The sequence below is a fragment of the Dermacentor variabilis genome, chromosome 9 (assembly GCF_050947875.1).
Source record: "Dermacentor variabilis isolate Ectoservices chromosome 9, ASM5094787v1, whole genome shotgun sequence".
NCBI classification, from domain to species: domain Eukaryota; kingdom Metazoa; phylum Arthropoda; class Arachnida; order Ixodida; family Ixodidae; genus Dermacentor; species Dermacentor variabilis.
Genome location: NC_134576.1, coordinates 61,817,360 through 61,838,476, shown reverse-complemented (window position 1 = coordinate 61,838,476; position 21,117 = coordinate 61,817,360). Strand labels below are relative to the sequence as shown.

General features: G+C 43.0%; 1 protein-coding gene across 1 annotated transcript; it reads left to right on the top strand.

Annotated features, from left to right (window-relative positions):
• The first annotated feature begins 7,677 nt into the window (after window positions 1-7,677).
• LOC142558026 (uncharacterized) lies at window positions 7,678-16,310 on the top strand. The gene is made up of 4 exons (XM_075670192.1): window positions 7,678-7,768; window positions 9,102-9,241; window positions 15,022-15,124; window positions 15,491-16,310. The coding sequence occupies exons 2-4, from the start codon at window positions 9,133-9,135 to the stop codon at window positions 16,260-16,262; spliced, it is 984 nt and encodes a 327-aa protein (XP_075526307.1). The 5' UTR covers window positions 7,678-7,768; window positions 9,102-9,132; the 3' UTR covers window positions 16,263-16,310.
• Window positions 16,311-21,117: the final 4,807 nt, after the last annotated feature.

Sequence of the window (21,117 nt, the reverse complement as noted above, 5' to 3'; positions counted from 1 at the left end):
GCTCGTACATACATACGGTAACTCGTGATTAGTGGGTGACTTCGCATACCAGAACGCCGGTTACTAATTTTACGTAGAATGCCTACGGCTCGTGTGCCATTAATTACGAGATTTTCTATGTGAGAACACCAGTAAGTTTAGTTTCCTGCCTACTGTTTCTTTATTTCTTTTTCTTTTTTTTCTTGCTTTCTATTTATTTTATTGGTGATTCTGCCCTTGCTGTAGCCGTTCCGCGTTTGTACGCCTACGCTGTAGGGCAATGACGTTCATGTTATATTTACAATTACCTTCCCGTGAGTATTTTTTTATTGTGCTGAGTTTGATGTTGCGTGCTATTGCTTTTTGCGAATAATGCTTTTTTATGCTAATGGGAAACGCCATGAATCAGCACAAACTCGCCCAATTTTTTCGCTTTTCGCATATTTGAGTAACACACATTTTTTGTATGTGGTGCTTTGTTTTTCCTTGTTGAATAACGCTTGTTTTACGTTGCTGCAACCACGTTCCTCCCTTAGCCATCGTCTTCCAGAGGGCCGATGTAAGGTATTCATAAATAAAAATATAAACATGCCGTAAGCTGACGTACGGGACAGCCACTGGCATTTTTCCGTTCAATGAATATTAACATTTTCGTGCTTACAGGTTTACCTATGGTAACGTCTGCTTCGGTTACAACTACATATACTAATAAACGAGTAAGTAAACGCGCATTTATCATTTCACGCTTGTCGCAGAATTTCTCGCTCCATGCAGCCTTGAGACTGATGCATGCAGCAGGTAATGCACTCAGCAGAACGAACATGTTTAATCCACAAATAGATAGGGTCTTAACGCTGGATGTGCCTGCACTGAAGTATTCTTTGTGCGTTTGCATGTGTCAGTGACGCATCAACTTGAATATTTGCCTTTGGATTGACATAATTCATCCGGCGAGTTAGGTTCGTTTGTTTGACGACAACGTTGACACCAGATTCACAGACAGATATAATAGGTTTCCAATTTACTCCGGAATAATAATTTTGGGTGGTTTCGCTTGTAAGCTGATGCATGTCAACAGGCGCAACGGTCGCTCTTGTTAGTAAACAGGGTTGAAATTTTCAGAACGAGTGGGGGTGTGACCTCCATTAGAGTTGCTGACTTAGCACGACGGAGCGTTAGAGGAGCCATTGTGGCGTCTTGAATATGACGCCAGCTTCTTCGAAACGGGTGAGGAAACGTCGTCTGCTTTAAAAAGGGGTGCTTGACAAGAAAGCAACTTCGCGCTCTGTTTGTTAGCTCCACGTGATGTTAAGAGCTGCGTATGTTATCGGCAGAATGTGTTTGGTCATCAAGCCGTGGGGGTGGTTCAACAACGCTTTAACCTTTACCTACCATCACAAACAGCAAAGCCGATGTGTGATGTTTTGCCACCGACGCAAAAGAATGAGGCAATAAATTTTGGGACCACCCAATACTCTTTCGTGAAAGTGTACTATCATGTAGAAAGCTGATGGGTAACTTTCGTCACTGCGAAATTTTTTCAGTCGAAGCCCGTTTCATCAGATGTGTTCAGCGCCGTGGAAGGTATGAGTTGAAGTTGGGCTTGTAAAGTTTGCAGAATGTTGTAAGCCCAATACTGGCTTCCAGTAAGTAGAGGTCGGAAGGTTTCCTTCTGGACACCTGGTAGCTCTCTCTGCCAGGTCAGTGTCCGCAACCTCCAGCGCTCTCCGGCTAGATATGCAGAATCATGCCGAAGGTGTGTCGACGGTCGAGGAGGGAACATTGACTTGCGTTTGTTCTACGGGTTTGAATGGATTTAGGCAAGGAATAGAAATAACACGAAACGAAACATGATTGCTCTCGAGACGACGCCGAATCGAGGGCTGCTCTCGAAAAGTCTCATGAATCCTTACACATACACATTGATGCTTTTAAGCACTTTTTGCCCACTGGAGAGAAACGGCCTCTTCATCTTCGAGTCCTGCCCGCACGTCGTCTACTCCCCCCCGCGCGGTACGTGAGTCCTGCTGTCAGGCGGTTACAGTGGCAACTAGGGTTCCTTTTGGCTCTCGGGCGATAGCTTTCCCAACAATAATTCACGATCTCTGGAATAGCATCGATCAACTCGCTGACGACGCTCGGGCCACTCATGAAACGATACGTGCACTTAGGGGGCCGGCAATCCGACAAAGCACAAGCCCACACTTTTCAGGGTACGTGCTCGGTTTGCTTGGAGCTCAGTGGTGAGCAGTGCGACGTAGTTAGGTCGACAATCCCTGCCCTCTGGCATAAATGCTTTGGAATGCGTGTGCGACGGTGGGTGATTTCTTGTACGAGGTCGCGGCAGCAGGCGCTCAAGTGGACCTATCTAACACCAGTGAGGTCGCTGACGGCGGCGTTGTTTCATGGGGCGCCGAGGGTTATATAATGTTCTTGTTTTCGCCGAACACGAAACTGTCAGAGCAAATTACAATTACATACTGCGGTTCGACGTCTTAATAGAACACGTTTTGTTTCCGGTGCTCGAGAGTCATTCGAAGGCTTTCATTGGTGCCTCTCATGATAGCGGCTTTTTTTAGGACTCCGCCCCAGTCGCTCTTTCCGCACTGCTGCATCGCCAATGCAGTCGAAAAGGTGTGATTGTGCCACACCTCTTCAGCTACTCATGAGCGTCACCTTCTTCAGCCGCGACGCCAGGCTGAAGAATGCTCAAAATACATATCCCATGAAAGACGTTAGTGGCGATATAGTGGTAAACGCAGAAGAAATGGGTTAGCATTGCGTGTCACCTATCTGAGGCCCCGGATCCATGATTTAAACCGCGTTCACGAGATTAAAATATATTTATAAGTTCACTCGGCACACCTCCTGCGTATTCGAAGAGCGAAGTGCAACTATCCGCGCTCCGGAGCAGACCACCCGTCAGTTGCATAACACATATATGTATATACGCTCATACAGGCTCATACACATCTATGCTCTTCTATGCTGTCCCATTCCCTTTCTACATCTACCACGGTATTGGCTTCTCGCATTTCACAAACCATTTTACACTGTGACACTCCTAATGCAAACGTAATAAGGCACGGAACTCATTGTAATATCTCATGCTTCAATTTCAATGCGAGAAAAAAGAAAATCTTACAGATTGGAGCGTAATTTTAACCTGAAGCTTCATTTTCCGTAGAGACGCTTAGCAACGTTGGATGACCGTTCCTGATTTTCATATGAGTTATGCCATGCGCGAAAAACGACCACGTTTGCCCACGAAATGTTGCTGTTTAACGCTCATACATTGCTCCGTATACAGATGATGTCAATCCTCAACGATTTCTGCTTTGCTAATGTGGAAAACACTAAGCATCGTTGCGTTGAGTCATTGCACTCACCCGCGCTGCGGTTTCTTAGCGGCTTTAAGAATACGTTGCTAATAATGAAGTCGCGGGATGAAACTCTTGCCGCTGCGGCTGCATTTCGATGGGGACGAAATGCAAAAAAAAAAAAACATGGTCACCATGCATTGAGTGTACGTTAAAGAACACCACATGATCAAAATTAATTCGATGTCCCGCATTACAGAGTGCTTTGAAATAATATTGGGGATTCGGCACGTAAATCTCCAGAATTTTTTTTTATTCGCAGGTAGCGTGACGTAAATGATGCAACTACTTTGCTCATTAAGTCAGATAGTCAGGTTGCACGTAGGCCAACAGTGAGCGCCAAGCATGTTAAAAATTTTGACAAATGAAGCTCGAATATAATTTACTTATGCGCGATTTCCCTGACAACTGTAAAATCAATTACCTCTAAACTGCTTAGCAGCCTATCTATGCCGGCAGCTGCGGCATTCTGGTGCTCTCCTGAGCTTTCGGGTCAGGAGATTTACTCTGAAGGAGCCACCAGGATTTATGTTAGTCCGCAGGAGCGTGAATAACTCCCCTTTTGCCACCGGCGCCGCTCACCTAGGTGAAACGTTGCCCTCGAGATGAAGGAATCTAGGCACGCGTTTTTCATTTCCCGCCACAAAGTATGCGAGAAATGCGTTTCATAAGGTAGCATTCTGAGCAGCTCGATAAGATGACGCGTACGCAGAAATAATTGCTCGTGCGAAACAATTGTATCTAAAAAAAGGTCGGGACATCGCCAGCAATAAACAGTGTTTGTGTCTGGTTGCTTTAGCGAAGCAATGACTGACCATTCAGAGTTGCGTACAAACGTTTGAATTCCCCCCTCGGGAAATTCTGCTCTTTAATGAACCTACTAATAAGCATGGTTGACAGCAACACATATGAATGCAGAAGCTCATTAAACACTATCGCAAAGGACGTTGCATCATGTGGTGCAAAAAGGCGAGAACTACTGATCTCTATAAAGCATCGCCAGTCCCAATATGGCCCATTGTTCGAACTTATCCGGTGTTCGTGCACAGTTCAAATGATGTCAAATCTGATAGAAACGAGGCTTGCCGTGGTGGTTGTGCTGCTTACACTATTATCAGAACAAAAAGGTAAGAGAACTCCGGGGGACTGCGTGCAGGCAAACTGGTTCTTTATGACGTCGTTTCTTATTTGCAAGAAAATATGTCTTACGACGCTTAAGGTAATTTGGGAGGCTATATTCAATGAATTCTTTATAAACTTAATTTTTCCGTTATTTCCGATAATTAAAAAAAAACATGTGGATACATAACATTTCTCGCCTTCCCAGCATCTTGATTTAATAATTTCCCTAACACTAATAAACGGCGTCACTTTAGAATGTAGTACGAAAGTTACAAATTTCTTGTAGGACTTGGTTTATTTTAATAAACAGTCCCATTACGTAGTGAGCTCAGTGGAATAACTGAATGTAGGATATTTCAATTTAAGGCCAGGCTTTTGTTTGTTTCTACGGCACTGTTGGGTTTGACGTTCGAGAATTCTTTCGTTATTTTTTTGGAGTTAGCGAGCAGTAAAATAAATTCATTTTATATTTCTGCAGGGAAGATGTCTACTTCCTCTAAAAGAGAATCAGAGTTTCACCATAGGGGCGAACGAATGAATGCGATAGCAACATTGCAGAATATTACACTCAGCGTAATAGTAACGGTAGTGGCATTGTGAATTGCAGCGATCGTAAACTGACTAAGTAATCAAGCACGGTGTTCCGTGCGTAGACACATGAACAGAGAGAACTGGAAGACCGCGAGAAGGGGGCGTCGGCCAGAAATGCAGTGTCTTTTCGGCGTTGTCGCCTCGTGTTGACCTCGCGTTCCCGTGCTGAGCCGTTGTGGCTCAAGGCGGGCACGATGTATGCATCCACTTCGCGCTTTTGAGTTGCAGTGGTATGTCGAAATTATCGCTATGGCCCCCGTATTCCGAAATGCATTTTACCTCGATGCGCATGCGTGACTTGAAGCATGGTCTTCAAGTTAAAATGCATTTCGGTACACGGGGGTTATAGCGATAACTTCGACAAACCTGGCCGCCATTGTTTGGCTCTTACGAGTGAGAAAAAATTGAAGGTTCATTTATTTATTCCTGCAAGAGAAAAAAAGCTTAGGAGAAAATTCGGCCTTGAAGGAGCTTCGCGCGGTCAAAAGTACTAGATGGTTTAGATACACACCAGTCGCCGTTCCTCAGACAAGACGACACGAGCTTAATTGAGAATCTAATAATGATATATAATTTACTTAACTTTAACGGGAAACGAGCCGCGACCTCGTGAAAGACCTGCTACAGATTTTGACAAGTTTATTGAAAGGTAACGGAAGTGATAGGCCAATTTAAGTTTGCCAAAAAATACGCCATGATATTGATATTTACTTAAGCTTTCGATGACATAATCTCCTATGAAAAGTGAGATCGATATTTTTTACTTTACAATTGATTCAACGAAAAATATCTCCGTTTGTTTTATTATAAATAATATTTAAGCTGTTTGCAGGTGACCAGCTATGGGGGCTAATATGACGTCTAGCAGGTGTTCATTGGATGAGATTTCAGATAAAAATAAACTAGTGTCGTCCGCATATGCCATACATTTTGCTTTCTTGGAAATTTGGACAACATCGACAAAAGAAACGGACCAGGGCGGACAGAAACGGGCCACGGCAGCATCCTAGATGCGGCCCTGGTGCACTTAGTGTCTTGCGCATTCAGAACTTGAGCTCAAATCAGTGACACATGCAGATTACTACTGTTTTTACAGGTATGACCTTATCAGCTTAAGCGGCTTTCGTTTTATACCGTATGCGTTGAGTTGATCTAAAAGAATGTCATGATTAATACAATGGAATACTTTGGTGAAATCAATAAAAATACGGAATGTTAGAAGTTTACTTTTAATGTTTTTTCAAAGTTAGTTATTTTAGTTTTAGTAGCGTAGATTCTTTAACCTTGTATAAAACCGAATTGGGAATCAAAGAAAGGGGATTATGAATGAAGAAAATTTCGAAACCCTTCAGCAATATTTTTTCTAGAGGTCTGGAGAAAACGGCCAAAATCGATATTGGTCGATAGTTGCCCATGTCTTGTCCCAGATTTACGGACAACAATCACTTTGGCTCGTTTCAGTCTGTCTGGGAAGGCAGAGGAGAGTGTCGATAGGTTAAATATATACGATAAGTGAAGTGCAAGAAGGTCAGCAAAAAATATGTTTTACCTTCCGCGTCAAGGCCAGAGCTGTTCTTGAAGGCCATCACTGTGGCAAAAACTTGAAATGTGTGGGTGGGGTGGAGAAAAATGTGTGAGGTGTTTCTACGGAAATTAGGCAGGTCGCACCTTTGTTGTCTGTTCTAGGGAGACCAATAAAGTGCTTGTTGAAGCTATCCGCCAGTCCTGTACCCAGTAAGGTTACACCGCTTACTGAAAGTTCTCCTTTAGAAGTGGAGTGCTTGGGCATGGTAATAAAGGCGTTTATTGTTTTCCAAGCTAATTTCGCACCCCAGCGGTCGTTTTTTTTCAATATTTTCGGATAATATATTCCTTATGCGCCTTACACAATTCGCTGTCTAACTTTTCTCGAAACTGTTCGAGTGCAGTCAGGCCGACCCAGTCTCGGTTGGACGGAAATTTTTCATACATCTTGTGTTTATTTTTTATCTGTTTATGAAGAGATGGCCAAATCCGTGGGTTTTTTTATTTCTTTAGACTGGCGCTTTGTTGTCGACGGGAAACGTGTATCCTGCATTTCATGATTGGTTTACAAAATTATTGTACGTTTCATCTACACTGCTATGAGTATAAATCTAGGGCCAGTCGGCACTGCTTATCATTTCTATTAGTATATTAGGATTTGGATTTGCATTTGGATTAGGATTTGTGTCACTAAACGACTGATAGTCAGTAGGGACTTTTCTAGTGCACGTGGAAAGTATTTCTACAACTGACAAAAAAACTGGACAGTGCACCACATTCGACAGTAGCGCCCGCGTTCACGACGTATAGATCTATAATTGTCTGACTGGAAGTAGTAATTCTTATGAGAGACAGTATCATTTTTGTAAATACATTCTATTAAATTATGTCGACAAGACTAAGTCATGTGTAATTGTCTACAGCCACAGTGCCTTGAGCTCGACTAAAGGTAAACCTTGTGCTACGCACAGTCAGGCCTAAACGTTTATTGACGCTGATATTTCCAAACCATATTCGTCTATTTCCATTCACGGAAGCCACGTCCACTGAACAGCGATGCAACGTCGGAAAGGCCCCCTATGCTACTGGAAAATAGGGAAAAAATACGGCGTCGACGGGCTCATTCCAAAGTCATTAAAGGATGAAGCATACCTGAAGAATCTATGCGTTACGTAAGTTGAAGCAAACTAAATATTTTTAAGACTAAACTACTTGGGACTATGCATGCGTGTTTGTTTGCAAAAAGATGCATATGCCGATTGAATATGCCGCAATTCAGCTCGAAAGACTGTACGAATGTCGATAAACTCGGCGTCAATGTGGGCTTGTGCGCCGCTGCTATTTCTTTATGTTTCTGTGCTTTTTCACTTTTTTTCTGATCTTAACTATCTGAAGTTAAGTTACGGTGTTATTTTCTTGTTATATTCTGCCTTTAATAGGCGAAATATTAGCCTTTTATTGCCTGTAGCTTGCCCAGACGCATGAATTTCTACTGAACTCTGTAGCATGTTCTTTTCCCTGTAGTGAATTTTGAGCTTGTGTAAAGGCCCAAAAGGAGATTGGGGGAGAGACACTACCTTCAGATTTCTCTAGTTTTAGGCCAATCCCCTTAGAAGCTATGTGCTGGTTCTCTAGATGAAATGAAATTGCTCTACTCAAGTGGAGAGTAGAGAACTGTACGTTCATTCGATGACCCTTCCTTCCTTGTGCGCGCGCAATCTGCCTTTAAGTTAAGTTGTAGTTTGTAATGTAATGTAGTTACAAAAACTATGTTGGCAAACAGTCAACATTGTGCAGTAAGTTAGTTTGGCGTTCCTACCCAGGTTTTCGCTATGCACAGTTAACTCGAAGAAAAAGCAATGCATGATGCGGCATCACGGCATCACACTAACCTGTGCCGCAAATGTGACGTGACATGTGCTCGTCTATCTTTGTGAAATGCTTTGTGGGCCGTGTTCATTACTGCTTTGGAAATACATCGTAAATGCAAGGCGTTCCACGGCACCATAACTCCGCCGAACCATTGTGAAACCTAAGTGGATGGCTCTAGAGCTAGTACAAGCAGGTGAACAATAAATATACTGCAACCAAGGCAATAACTTTCATCATTTTATGCCTACAATCAGTCATTTACAGATTTCAGGGACTATACACGACATGCGGTTTGGGATCATTTTGTTGTGAGTTAGAACTTCTTATCGTTGCAATTTCCAAAAGAGGTACTTACGCTATTTGGCGCAAGGAATAGAGTGATAACAGATTGAACAATAATGCATGTCAGCCTGTCATTGTCCTTACTTAGAAATGCGCATGCATTACAAGGTGGTTCCCCATCGTTGTCGTTTTCTTAGGAATGCCGCACTAGTAAGCCAGAATAGTTGCGATTTAAAACTTCAGCTGTCAAATTTGCCAAATGATATTGTACGAAACCGCAATGTGAAAGTAGTTGTCTTGGAAGTGTGGAATTCTAATGTTGCAACACCGTAATTTCTTTTCCCAAAACAGGGAGAAGGATTTGCCTCATATACCAACATGCATGCAGTACTACGCGTCATGCAGCAGCCAGGAGAAAGCGCTCCTGAAGAAACAGGAAGAAGCCTACCAGAGAGTGCAGTGGGATCTCGTCTACCCAACTATGTGTGAACGTAAGTAGACTATAAAATAGACTACTCCCGTCAGCAGAAACGGGTGCAGGTCCATTATCATATATGTTATGCGTGCAGTAATTGCCCCAGCTATCGCATATTTGGTAAAGATTTAAAGGTGTAGAAGAAGACATTATTATTTTGAATCGGGATAGCCGTGACATCATGAAATGCTGCCTGTTTCTTATTGATAGGCTTTGCTTGTGCATGTGGGTTAGAGAGAGAGATGACCACCGAGAGAGGTGACCAAGTGGGAACCATGGCAGGGGGTTAAGTATTTTTGAAAGTACATAATGATACCTCCGTGTTCAAAAAGGGAGCGGGCTTCATCAGGCTTCGAATTGTGGTTATCGTTGTACATCGTTAAATACAGAAGCTATCTTGTCAGTGTAGGCACAGGAATCATTTGTTGCTCTATGTCATCAATAAGGCGAAATGGTATGCTTACACGAATCTCGAAACCGAAACTGTGTATACAGAGAGATTGTTTTCTCGACAATTCAGGAAAGATTTCTGTTCTAGATCCTCTCACTTAAACTTGCAATTTTAGTTGCGTTAAAGTATTGACTGCACAGTTCTCCTAATTATAAAGGTGAATTTATAGCTTTACTGAGCCGGTTTATTACTGCAACACAAGGCTGGAGCAAAGTCAAGCTGTTGGTTTACAGACACTCCTGCTGATGTATTCCCGAATGGTTTGCGTGCCGAGATATCATACGCTGTTTTTCGTTAATTAGCCATAACGTGTTGGGTTGTCAGCGTGGCACAGCAAGATCTCACCCTTGCTTTGTCGATAATACCATAATGGGCGGGCTTCAATTAAGAAATATTCTTTCCTGCGATATTTCCGGAATGTTTCAACACTTTACTACTGTGCCAGTGATTTTTCTGCTCGTAGACTTTCAATAGCCTTATGGGTAACTAAAGGAGCAAACTGGCTTGATCAATTATATCTGTTGTCTCTATTGCAGCCTGAGTCTAATGCTAAGGAAGACTCTCTGAGGGAAATTCAAGTGCCTCTTTTTGGGGGGAATAGCACCCACTCTGTAGACAGAAATTTCGTGATAACACCTTCTCTTCCATTTCCAAGCCATCCTGGAATTCGTTTCTCTGTCCACTGTGCTCGACACTTCGTTAGCTCGCCTATGATTTCACATTGAGTAAGCACGCCTAATTTAGGCTCAGTGTGCAATAAGGTGCCACTCAAGCTATATATACAATCACAGCTTTTTCTTTTTTCGTGTTCCACTTATAATTTTGATTGGATAGCTCGTCGCTACATTTTTCACTGTTGGCTTCGAAGTTAAACATCGTATTTCTGCCTGGTGACATAGCTAAACTCGGTGGTAGATGCCCCTAGACACTGCCTAGAGCCAGACGATTTAGGTGCTTGTTACGGTGTATGAGTCTGCTTCTTATATGTGCGTGTAACCTGCGTGTTTGCTGTGTTTGTGTGGGCCATTTCATGCATCACCAAACTGCCGTCAAGTCACCTATCATGCGTGTGTCTAGCCAAACAGAATGTCTCTTTCCTGTATGTCCGTGCATGTCGTTTAGCTCGACCGAGAGAGACGGAAACCTGTGCTAAGAACAAAAAGCAATACGTTTGCACAAGTCAACCGGGAATGTCAACATATTTACGTAAATGTCGCATTAACTTGTATTTCAATTGCCTCAGCGTTCAATGACGAACAGCCCAAAATGCAGTTGGGAAGTGTGTTCATGAGCGAAATGTTGTGTTTGAATTGGATGGTGTGAATGGGTCGTACCAGCGTGCTCAGCGTCGAATTCACGCCCATGGAAGCACCATGCCATTTATGCCTTCTTGAATGCCGAACTTCAATATTCAAAATTTTTGAAATTTTATTGATAAAACAAACACATGTAGGTCAAAGAAGTCGTTGAACCACGGGAAAATGCTATCCTAGCTAACTCGACTGGCATTTGGCACACCATTTTACGAAGCAGAATACAATTAAATACGACGACCTTATTTTTGGTGGACATATGCTTCCCATATAAAAAAAAAATCATCACCATCATCATAAGAGCACCTGCAAGAGCCGCCGCCGCCACCTTTAATAATTACTTCTACCCACCTTGCAAGCTTCCGCGGAACTATTACGTCAAACTTTTGTGTTTGCTTCGAGTTGTTTCTTGATAAGTTCGACTAGGCCCTGTCATCTGCTAGCCGCCTGGTTAGCTCAGATGGTAGAGCGGCTGTGCCGTAAGGGCGGTGGGCCCGGGTTCGAGTCCCGGACCAGGAGGAATTTTTCTTCAACTGCGAGGCTTCTCTTTCGAGGAAGTCGTATTGCTTTCCTTTGTAGCAATTGCTACGATTCGGTGGATGTTTCATTTTTCCTTGCATTAGCGACCATTAGGCGAGCTAATCGAAAGGCTGATGAGACCAATATAGTTGTTAGATTTGTGAGAAGGAAGAAGCGTCTTGCTTTTTTATATAAAGCCAGGAAATACAGGATTTCAAGTGACAAACTCGGCTCTTCTCAAAAGGGTCCTGCTTTTGTTAATGGGAACCTCACTCAGGCCGACAAGAAGCTACACGGAGCTGCTATTTCACGTAAAAATAAAGTCGGGTTGAAGTTTGTCAGGAGTTCTGGAGACAAGGTGCTCGCGCCAAAGACTGAAACAGATGTGCTAAAGGTCCCAGCTGTATCTGATTTCAATAAGAGGACTAAATGAGGTGTGTTGCTGTGCATGTTATGTTGTTTTTATCATGCATTCATCTATGATAGGTCAATATTATAACAATGAAAGTCTCGCCTCAACTTATTGCTCGAACGAAGCTAGGTTTCCCGCACATCATCTTAATGTCCATAGCAGAAGAATAAGGGAGATTGCCTTCATTCTTTGGAATCATTAATAGTAAAGTTTGATGTAATTATATTTACAGAGACTTGGTTGAACACTAATGATGATCACGTTCCCCTCCATGGTTACAGTGATATTGGTCTAGTTAGGTCGAGTGGCAGGGGTGGTGCCGTTGCCGTATACGTTAAAACTGGCTATCCACACAGTGTGATAGAAGATTTTTGAATCATAACTTCAAATGTTGAATGTGTGGTCGTAGCCCTGTTCCGTACTATCGTTGCAACCATATACAGACCACCTGAAGACAAGAGATTGTAATTTTTTGCGGTTCTTAGAAAATGTTATGTAATTCCTAATGTCCACCAAATTTCCGGTTGTTATTATGGAACATAAACCTAATTTTCGATGATAATTTAGCATGGGAGCTAAATAGTTGTATACCTGTTCGAACACTGCAGGTTTACCCACTAGATAACTAAAACTACTTCTAGTTTGCTAGATATTTGCGTCACAAATATATTGTTTTCTGAAAGTGCGTCTGGTGTGCTGACCAACGACATTAATGACCATTTGCCTGTTTTCTGTTTTGTTCCTATTAGACTATATAAGCCTAAATTTCCCGTGGTGATATAGTATACATACATTAGTGAAGAGTCCTTGGATAAATTCAAATCACCACTTTACGATGCTTCTTGGGGTAGCATGTACGACATGTCCTATGTAAACGAAGCATACGAAGCGCTCCTTCAAAAATGTATCGCATGCTATAATGAAGCATTCCTGTTGAGAGAAAGGAAAATTAAGAGCAAGAAGTATAGAAAACCATAGGTAAATAAAACCTTGTATGAGAAAATAAAACGAGAAACAAACTGTACCATAGATTTGCTAGAACTAAATATTCAATCCTTTCTTCAGAATACAAAAAATATAGGAAGAAACTAAACATAGAACTGAAAACTGCGAAATCAAATTACTATGTTGAGCGCTTTACACTGATACGCAATGAAGCCAAGAAAGGATGGTGGTAGGTAACTTATTTATTAAATAAGAAAGCTCAACCTGCCCTAAGAGAGATAACTACATCCGACGGAATGCTTACTGGTTCTGATTAAGCTACAGTAATGAATGCATTTTTGTTAATGTTGGCACTGTGGAGTACAATGACTGAATCTCGTGTAAGGCGTACTCTCGGAAATCTGATAAACCCACTATCCAACTCTGCTACTTTCTATTCTGCGACTACGGGTGAAGTCGCTAGTTTAACTAAATATTTAAAAGACACTGCATCAGCAGGGCATGATGATATCATAGCATCTCCCCTGAAGGATGTATATTCCTGACTCACCGGATCTTGTAATGTACGCAGAGGACACCAATGCCTTTTTCACTGACTGTTCCTTCACTAAATTAGAAATAAGGGTCAATGATTACTCATATAGATTGAGAAATTGGTTGACGGCAAATAAGCGAAGTTCAAATCTTACTAAAACTACACACGTAATATTTAGGCCGATCAATACTGGTGCACGAAGTACTGTGGTTTTCAAATATAGAAATTATATCATAAAACAAGTTACCAGCCACAGGTCTCAAGTGTTTGGTTTATTTAAAACCTTTCATGGAATGTACATATTTTAAATTTAGTAAAAGATTTGAGTAAAACTATAGGATGTCTTGATAAAATTGCTAATTTAGTGGACACATGACTCAACATTTAGGCCATTTTTTATTCTGAAATATCATACTGTAGTCTTCTGTGGAGAACCATTTCATCTGAAAACTTAAGAGGCTACTTGTTATGCAAAAAAAGGAAAAAACCCTGAGAGCATTGGTGGTTATTAAGGCAGACCGCGGGAATGGCCTACGGAACCCTAATTACAGGAAACATACTATTCTACCTGCACATCAACGTCATTACTGTCATCTATGGCAATATATTCACAAAACAAATTGCGCCGCTCTACCTGACAGGCCTGTGGTAACGTAACATCTGAGAACACATAAAAAATTTATACCCATCACGCGGGCCAATTACGGGAAACAGAACTTAACCTTTCTAGAACCATTTGTCATCAACCAAACTTCACTAGAAGTGGAACTCTCAGCTTCAGCAAAGGTGTTTTAAAATAATGTCAAGCACTATTCGTGTAAATATGCCATATAATCGTACTCGGTGTAGTATTGTACACGGTGCAGGAGAAGTTTTTGTTTTATGATCTTTTCTATATATAAATTTTCAGTGATTGTAGTGATGCATCTTGATAGTTGTTTTCTATGCACATTACTAATGTATTTTCTCTGTTTTATGTCAAGTTGTGTACTTGATTTGCACGCGTATTTTGTTGGGATATACGCAGTGGATGTGTGTGCTGCTGTCTGTAACAGGGAGCCAAGGTCAAGTCAGGCCTACAGCCTTTTCCCTTGGCTTTCCCTTCAGTTTGAAAAAAATAAACATCGAATCAAATCAAATTTAATAAACAAAATAAGCGAACACTGTTCAGGTGAGCAACGTAGGAAAGAAGAAAGCCACTTCAAACAATGCACAAAGCTTACGTCAAAGAAAAGTGAACCAGAGAAAGTAAAAACAGAAAAAAGAGGTAAAAACCGCCGTACAACGTAGGGCATCATTCAAGTAGGCTCTACATCTACCCCATTCAACTTTATAGCCATGGCTAATAAAGGGCTCACAGTGTCGTATAGAAGGCAGAGTCCCATAAGGTACATATGGAGTTATTCTAAAAGATTATTTCCATTGCCACAACATTGCGCGTCGCATTTCTGAGGGGGAATTGAACGTGCCTCGTAGTCAGCCGGTTATGAAAAGTTTTCTGGCGTATTCTCGAGCTGATAAATCATGGATCGTTTTCTTCTAAAATTTTACTTTCGCTACACACTACTGTTGACTTTGTGTTCAGCTGAAGACTGATTATTTTATTTTATTTATTTAACAGTGCTAGATGAGGCCGCCGATTGTGTCAACAAGGATGTTATGAAAGGCTGCCGTGTGCGCCTTCAAATGAAACCCAATTCCAAGGCTGCGAGGAAGAATTTCCTGTAAGTCCTATCGTGTCTGTTGAATAATGTAGTAAAGATCATGGGAAGTGATATGAAACAACAAAAGTGAACGTGCAAAATCCGGGAGAACACACTGTAACGGTGACTATAATCACTGACACCTAGAATACGTTGTTCATTTTTCACTGTATTTCATCGCTTGGAAAACACAAAAAGCCTTGACAATAAAGGCAATAAATAGGTGATTGCACCCTTGTAATGGAAAACAAAGCTCCATAGCGCCTTGAAACTTTCTCCACATAAGTTGAAAACTCAGGTGTATCCAATCTCAGGTGTATCAATCTCAGGTGTATCCAGGGGTCTCTGTATGCTCAGGTGATTGAACATGATTTTTATTTGCTGCAGGGCGTCGAAGAACTTAACGGACTGCATGAGAAAAGCCGCGGAGCCATGCCCTAACACGGAACAAAGGGACATAAGGCTGCTGATTGAATCGTTCGCCAGAGACGTTGCAGGACTCTTTCGGTATAATGAAGAGTGGCACGAACCTGTAGAGACTCCTACACCGAACGCACTCACCAAAACAACGTCCACTGCTCCACAGTTAGGGCTCAACACATCGGCATCTGACCCACCAACACGAAAAATAAATACGCACAGCACAACGATAGACCCGTCTACAGTAGGCATACACGTTCTCTCGTCTGCAAACCAGGAGAAGTCGACTGCATATGGCCATACTCACAAGACCACCACTGAAAAACCAACTATGAAGCGGACGGGAGTGCCTTTTACATCAGCTGGCACAACAATTACCCAGGATCAGACACCAGACAATGGATCGACACATGGTTGGTCAAGTATTGAGCCGACGACGCTCGATGTGCACAACGTTACATCGGCAACAAATGAATTTAGGTCGCGTGAATCAACCGTTAGTGAGCAATGGACGATGCAGCCGCACATTCGAGAAGTTAGTAACAAACCACAAACAAAGTATATATCTGCGCAACGCCTGACAAATGAGACTACGACCCACAAGCCTCTGGGAACAGCATCTGAAAAGGCTACCACTTTGCCGTCGGCCACAGGTGGCGCAGCTGTCTCGTTTGCTGTCAGTTTGGTCGGCCTCATCACTATCACTTTACTGCCGGCCGTAGCTTTGCGTAATTTTTGAGGATTGTTATTCGACGCAAGGCCTTATGTGACGAGCTTCCTACTTGTAACCTCCCGTGTATCACGGCAAAATAAAGCTCTGATTACACTATCATTGTTCGGGCCTCAACACCGCAACATCTTGTTAAAAAGAGATTAAATTCCCATCGTTTGCAGCTTGATGTCCGCAGCATATGACTGGGCTCAGGCTCATTCGGCAGAGGCAACGCGGGCAGAGGTGGCGACTAAATTCGGCACGAATGTCGTCGTGTCCACATGTATATTAGACACGTGAAAGGGCAGAGCTCCGTGTTAATTACGGATGCCTGGGTATTCTTAGAGTGCACTAAAAGTTTTGCACATGAGTCTTCTTGCTTTAAGCTACAGCTGCAATACGGCCACCGTTGGCAGGAATGAATCCCGTAAACATTGTAGTTACTAATAGAGTGTCATAGCTACTTAACGATCGACGACCGTGCTTTTTGTTACAACTATAGCGAGAACACAAAACCATAAAGTCACGGAATGGTCCACCACAGTGCGCAGAGTTGTATCCCGTTCTCGCACATTTTTATGTTCGGGTGTATTGATTACAACAATTTTTGGACCTCACTTTGCAAGCGCCCACGTGAAATAAAGGTTGTATCTAATGGGCCTGCACACGCGATGCCAGCTGATTGGCTAGCGGCAATTGCACAAATGGGAGAAACATTTGGTCCCTAATGAGCAAGCTTCAGCTCCAGGCAAACTGCGGTTTACTTGTTCAAATACATGTAAAATGCAGAAAGGCACTGGTGAGGCAGCGGCATGGTTGATTTCCATAGAAGTTATTGATATGAAAAAACAAACGGATATAGTTAGTGAGGCAAGCAGAAGCATTATTTAGGGAATCACACTTTGAACGAAAAGAGCCGAAATCGGTAAATAAACTGTAGGAAGTCCACATATACCAAACTCCACATGAAAAAATATAGCGCATTGTGTAAACTGCATCTGTTGAATAATTCAACCGGAAAGTTTTATTGTGAAGCAACATTTTACGTGAGATTATTACAGCATTTTGGAGGGTTTCGAAATAGTTCTGCTCAGGAATAGGTCAAGTGATGGCAAATCAGTGGTACAGCCCCGACTAATACATCAAGCTCATTGCCTTATATGTCCTCATATGCGCACTTTATATCATTGTGGTATCATTGTCTATTGCTGAATTGCGCGTTTGTCAGTTTGAAAATCGAGTTTTAACGTGAAACACATTTCATTTTGGTCAGCACGTTCGGTCGTTCACAAAGGCGCACTTAACGATAAATGAATGTAACGAAACATGTACTTGTAATGTTAATTATATCTGTGCAACCGATACTAATAACGCGCCTTACTTCGGTATTGTTCTGTCGAAGATACAAGCCATTATTTGATAATGCATTCGCCGAGTGCACAGATGTCCACAGATCACCGGGAAGGTTCCCGTCAGCTCTCCTCATTGCACTTCGCTCAGCGGCAGCAGATTAAACAGCCTGCTCAAGATTTCGGGCCTTCACTCCGCGATGCAAGAGAGCAAGAAATTTCCTCGGTCTTGCCTCTCCATCGCCAACAGATCCTTGCAGTGGCGTCGTTCAGTTATACTGAAGTCATCACCAGGGCCCAACTCTCGCCGGCACCTGCAGCTCCACCCCTCAATTACGCCGACGTGGTCCCTAGTCCCTGACCACAAGTCGCCATGCCATTGTTTCTCTAGACGCCACGTCCACTGCGTTCTGTGACCCAGGCTGGATTTGCCATCGTGGCGTACGTGCGATGATCGGCCAATATGCTTTGCCTGTGGCTGCGCCGGTCACATTGCCCGCTTTTGTCGACGCACTCAATTGGCTGGTGCCGCATCACCCATGACGTCCCGTGATACAGGTGTACCAAGGCCATTCTGCAGCTCTTACGACTCATCTTCGCTCCTGTCAGCAGTTCTAGCGATGCCTGTTACCCGCCATTCACCTTGTCTGCGTCGCCGCCCACTATACTGATGCGACCTCGTTGTGTAGCTAGAGAAGAGCAAAACTGATCGTCGCAGTCCGGTAGGCAAAGACTGCCACGCCGTTGAACTACGTTAGTCCTCGCCGTCACCCATCAAATGTTATAAAAGTTTGTGTTGAAGGTGTATGCGCATTTGCTTTCGTGAACACTGGAGCTGTCGTCTCTGCTATGTATGCAAAGTTTTGTCACTCCTTTCGGAAAATTACGATGCCACCTTCGTGGCTCACCCTTCACACAGCAAGCGCTCAGAATTTTCAACCTCTCGCTGCGTGCATCGCGCGTGTGGTCATTGACGACGCCCTGTATACCATTGAGCTTGTTATTTCTCCGTGCTCTCATAAGGTTGTCCTCTGTTGAGACTTTCTTTCGCACCATACCGCCATCAATTATTGCACACGTACTGAACTTGAACTGTCACCATGGTAAATGTGACTTCAGCCGATGTTCCACCCATCCCCCTAAACTTATGAGCATTCCCCCTACGCCTCAGCTCTTCTGTTTACGTATGAAGCAGCTTCTCCGTCGCTTTAGCACTGTTTTCTCCATCTGGCGTGTTCCCTAAACGAAAAGCTGTTGTGCTACATTTCGCTGGTGTTGACATTACGCAATGTAGCAGCAACCTCCATTTCGAACCCGCTTCCGTAGACTGTGATACTGCTTCGAAGAAAATGCCTGGGCAATGTGGAAGTCATTGACAACGAGCAAGTCATTGACGTATCGCATGATGCCGCTTCTGCCAGCCGACCTTCCCTGATTGCTTTATCTACATCTGCAGCATTGTCCGCATATGTGTTTGGTCGCTCCAACGCCGATGATTCACAGCTCCTATGCGTATTCAACGAATTTCGCTCTTTTTTGATGTCACGCAAACTTCTTTGGGCCACACGTCCAGCGTTACGCATGCCACCGATACCGGCTCCCAATCGCCATTGCGACGAAGCTCGTAACGCGTATCTGCCTCTGAGCATGATGTCCTCAACGAGAAAGTCGGCGAGATGCTTTGCCGCCAGGGGGTTTGACCTTAATACATTCCGTGGGCGTCTCCTGTGGTCCTTATTACTAAGAAGGATAGCTCTGTTCGCTTCTGTGTAGATTACCGACGTCTGATCAAGATCACTTCCAAGGATGTTTATTCACTATCGCGCATACGTGACGCCATAGACAGTCTGCAAGGCGTGTAATTTTTTCCGTCGTTAGATTTGCGGTAAAGATATTGGCAACTGCCAGTGGCTGAAGTCGACCGGCCGAAGACAGCATTTCTTACTCCTGATCATTTACACCAATTCAACGTAATGCCTGTTGCACGTTGTAAGGTGCCCGCTACATTTGAGCGCATCATGGACTATTATGTGTTTTGCGCGGCTTGAAGTGGCACATATTCCTGAGCTATCTCGATGATGTTGTTTGTGCTCCGAAATTCACCTCACGCTTCAAGACTGAAGCATAGCCACCCTTCCTCTTCTGTGGGTTCCCAGTGTCTCCGGATCGGCGCTTCTGCCGGCGGGGGTCATGCTACGTGCTGCTCGAAGACGATGGCGTCGATTCTTAGAATTAGTGGGACGTGTCCATAACCAGGCACTGCTTATCTGATTACGGCAACGTGCGCTGCTTGATGCTGGCTGGCTTCAATGTTGGCTAGTGCTTGTTACATTTGTGAATACACCTTGTAAATAGCTTCCCTACTTAACTTTCACGCATCAATATCACCCAAGACAAGAATAATACAGGACCCAATGCAGTTTCTGGCTTTCTGAATAAAATGATTTCCATCCTACAAGCAAACTGTGTAAGATGTAGGTTTTCTTTCTTTTCACGTGTCCTGTGTACTTAAGTGTTTAAAATGTGTACTAGTTTAATTTCATGCCTGCTCTTTTGAACGCCTGCCATCGCCATACTGCTGCAAGTGTACGGGTGGCATGACGTAGTCAGGCCAATCTTTGCCTTTAGCGGTGTCCCCAAGACAGTCCAAATATTCTCTTAAATAAATCAATAAATAAAAAAGGAAAACGTGCACATTGTCTTAAAATAGAAAGAAAATACATTTAAGCTCTTCGCAGGCACACCGGACATGCTTAGAAAGCTTACATAACTATACGGAATGACACTCTTCTATAGTCATAAGCAGTTGCTCACGATGAATAGAAGAATAGAAGTTTTTCCCACCAATTCAAAAGCCATGAACATGTTTGTCGGAACAAGATTTAATGAATACCGGAGCTTTCTCTGAACGTATTATCATAAAAGAGTCATCTAATGTAAACCGGTTGAGATGACCTTATGTAGGACAGCAATCAATATTTTATCACGTCTCACATTCTGTAAGAAGTAACCTAAAGACATCTTTTTGTTATGTGGTTGGATACTGAAAAACAGGCTAAGGAAGTGTCGCTTGCAGTTATCAATTTCATTTACTACCCCAGGAAGGCTTTAGTCTGTGAAAAACTATTCCTTCGGCCTTGACTTTTGAAATGCACGCATCATTGAGATAGACGAAAAGGGGCTCACGGTCGTATAGGCTTTATCGTTCCAAGACAAGTACGAGCCGTCATTGTCGTGCCGGTTATGTGACACTGAATAAGGCGATGTATATGTGGAAGTAAAATTTGTTATAACTATGTGGAGGGGGGTATATATGTATTCCCTTACCACTTCCAGCGGCTCGCTACCTATTGCAAATTGCTGTTCTCTTCCGAGACTGTTAAACATTACTTTTGTTTTCTGCAGAATAATTTTTAGACCCACTCTTCTCCTTTCGCTCTCCAGATCAGTGAGCATGCATTGCAATTGTTCCCCTGAGCTACTAAGCAACGCAATATCATTAGCGGATTGCAAGTTACTGAGGTGTTCTCCAT

What these genes read in the sequence shown, in the direction of transcription:
- LOC142558026 (XM_075670192.1), top strand. Translation starts at nt 9,133, where the DNA reads ATGCAGTACTACGCGTCATGCAGCAGCCAGGAGAAAGCGCTCCTGAAG. An exon ending in CTACCCAACTATGTGTGAAC is followed by an intron (nt 9,242 to 15,021) that starts GTAAGTAGACTA and finishes TTTATTTAACAG; the next exon opens with TGCTAGATGAGGCCGCCGAT. An exon ending in GCTGCGAGGAAGAATTTCCT is followed by an intron (nt 15,125 to 15,490) that starts GTAAGTCCTATC and finishes TATTTGCTGCAG; the next exon opens with GGCGTCGAAGAACTTAACGG.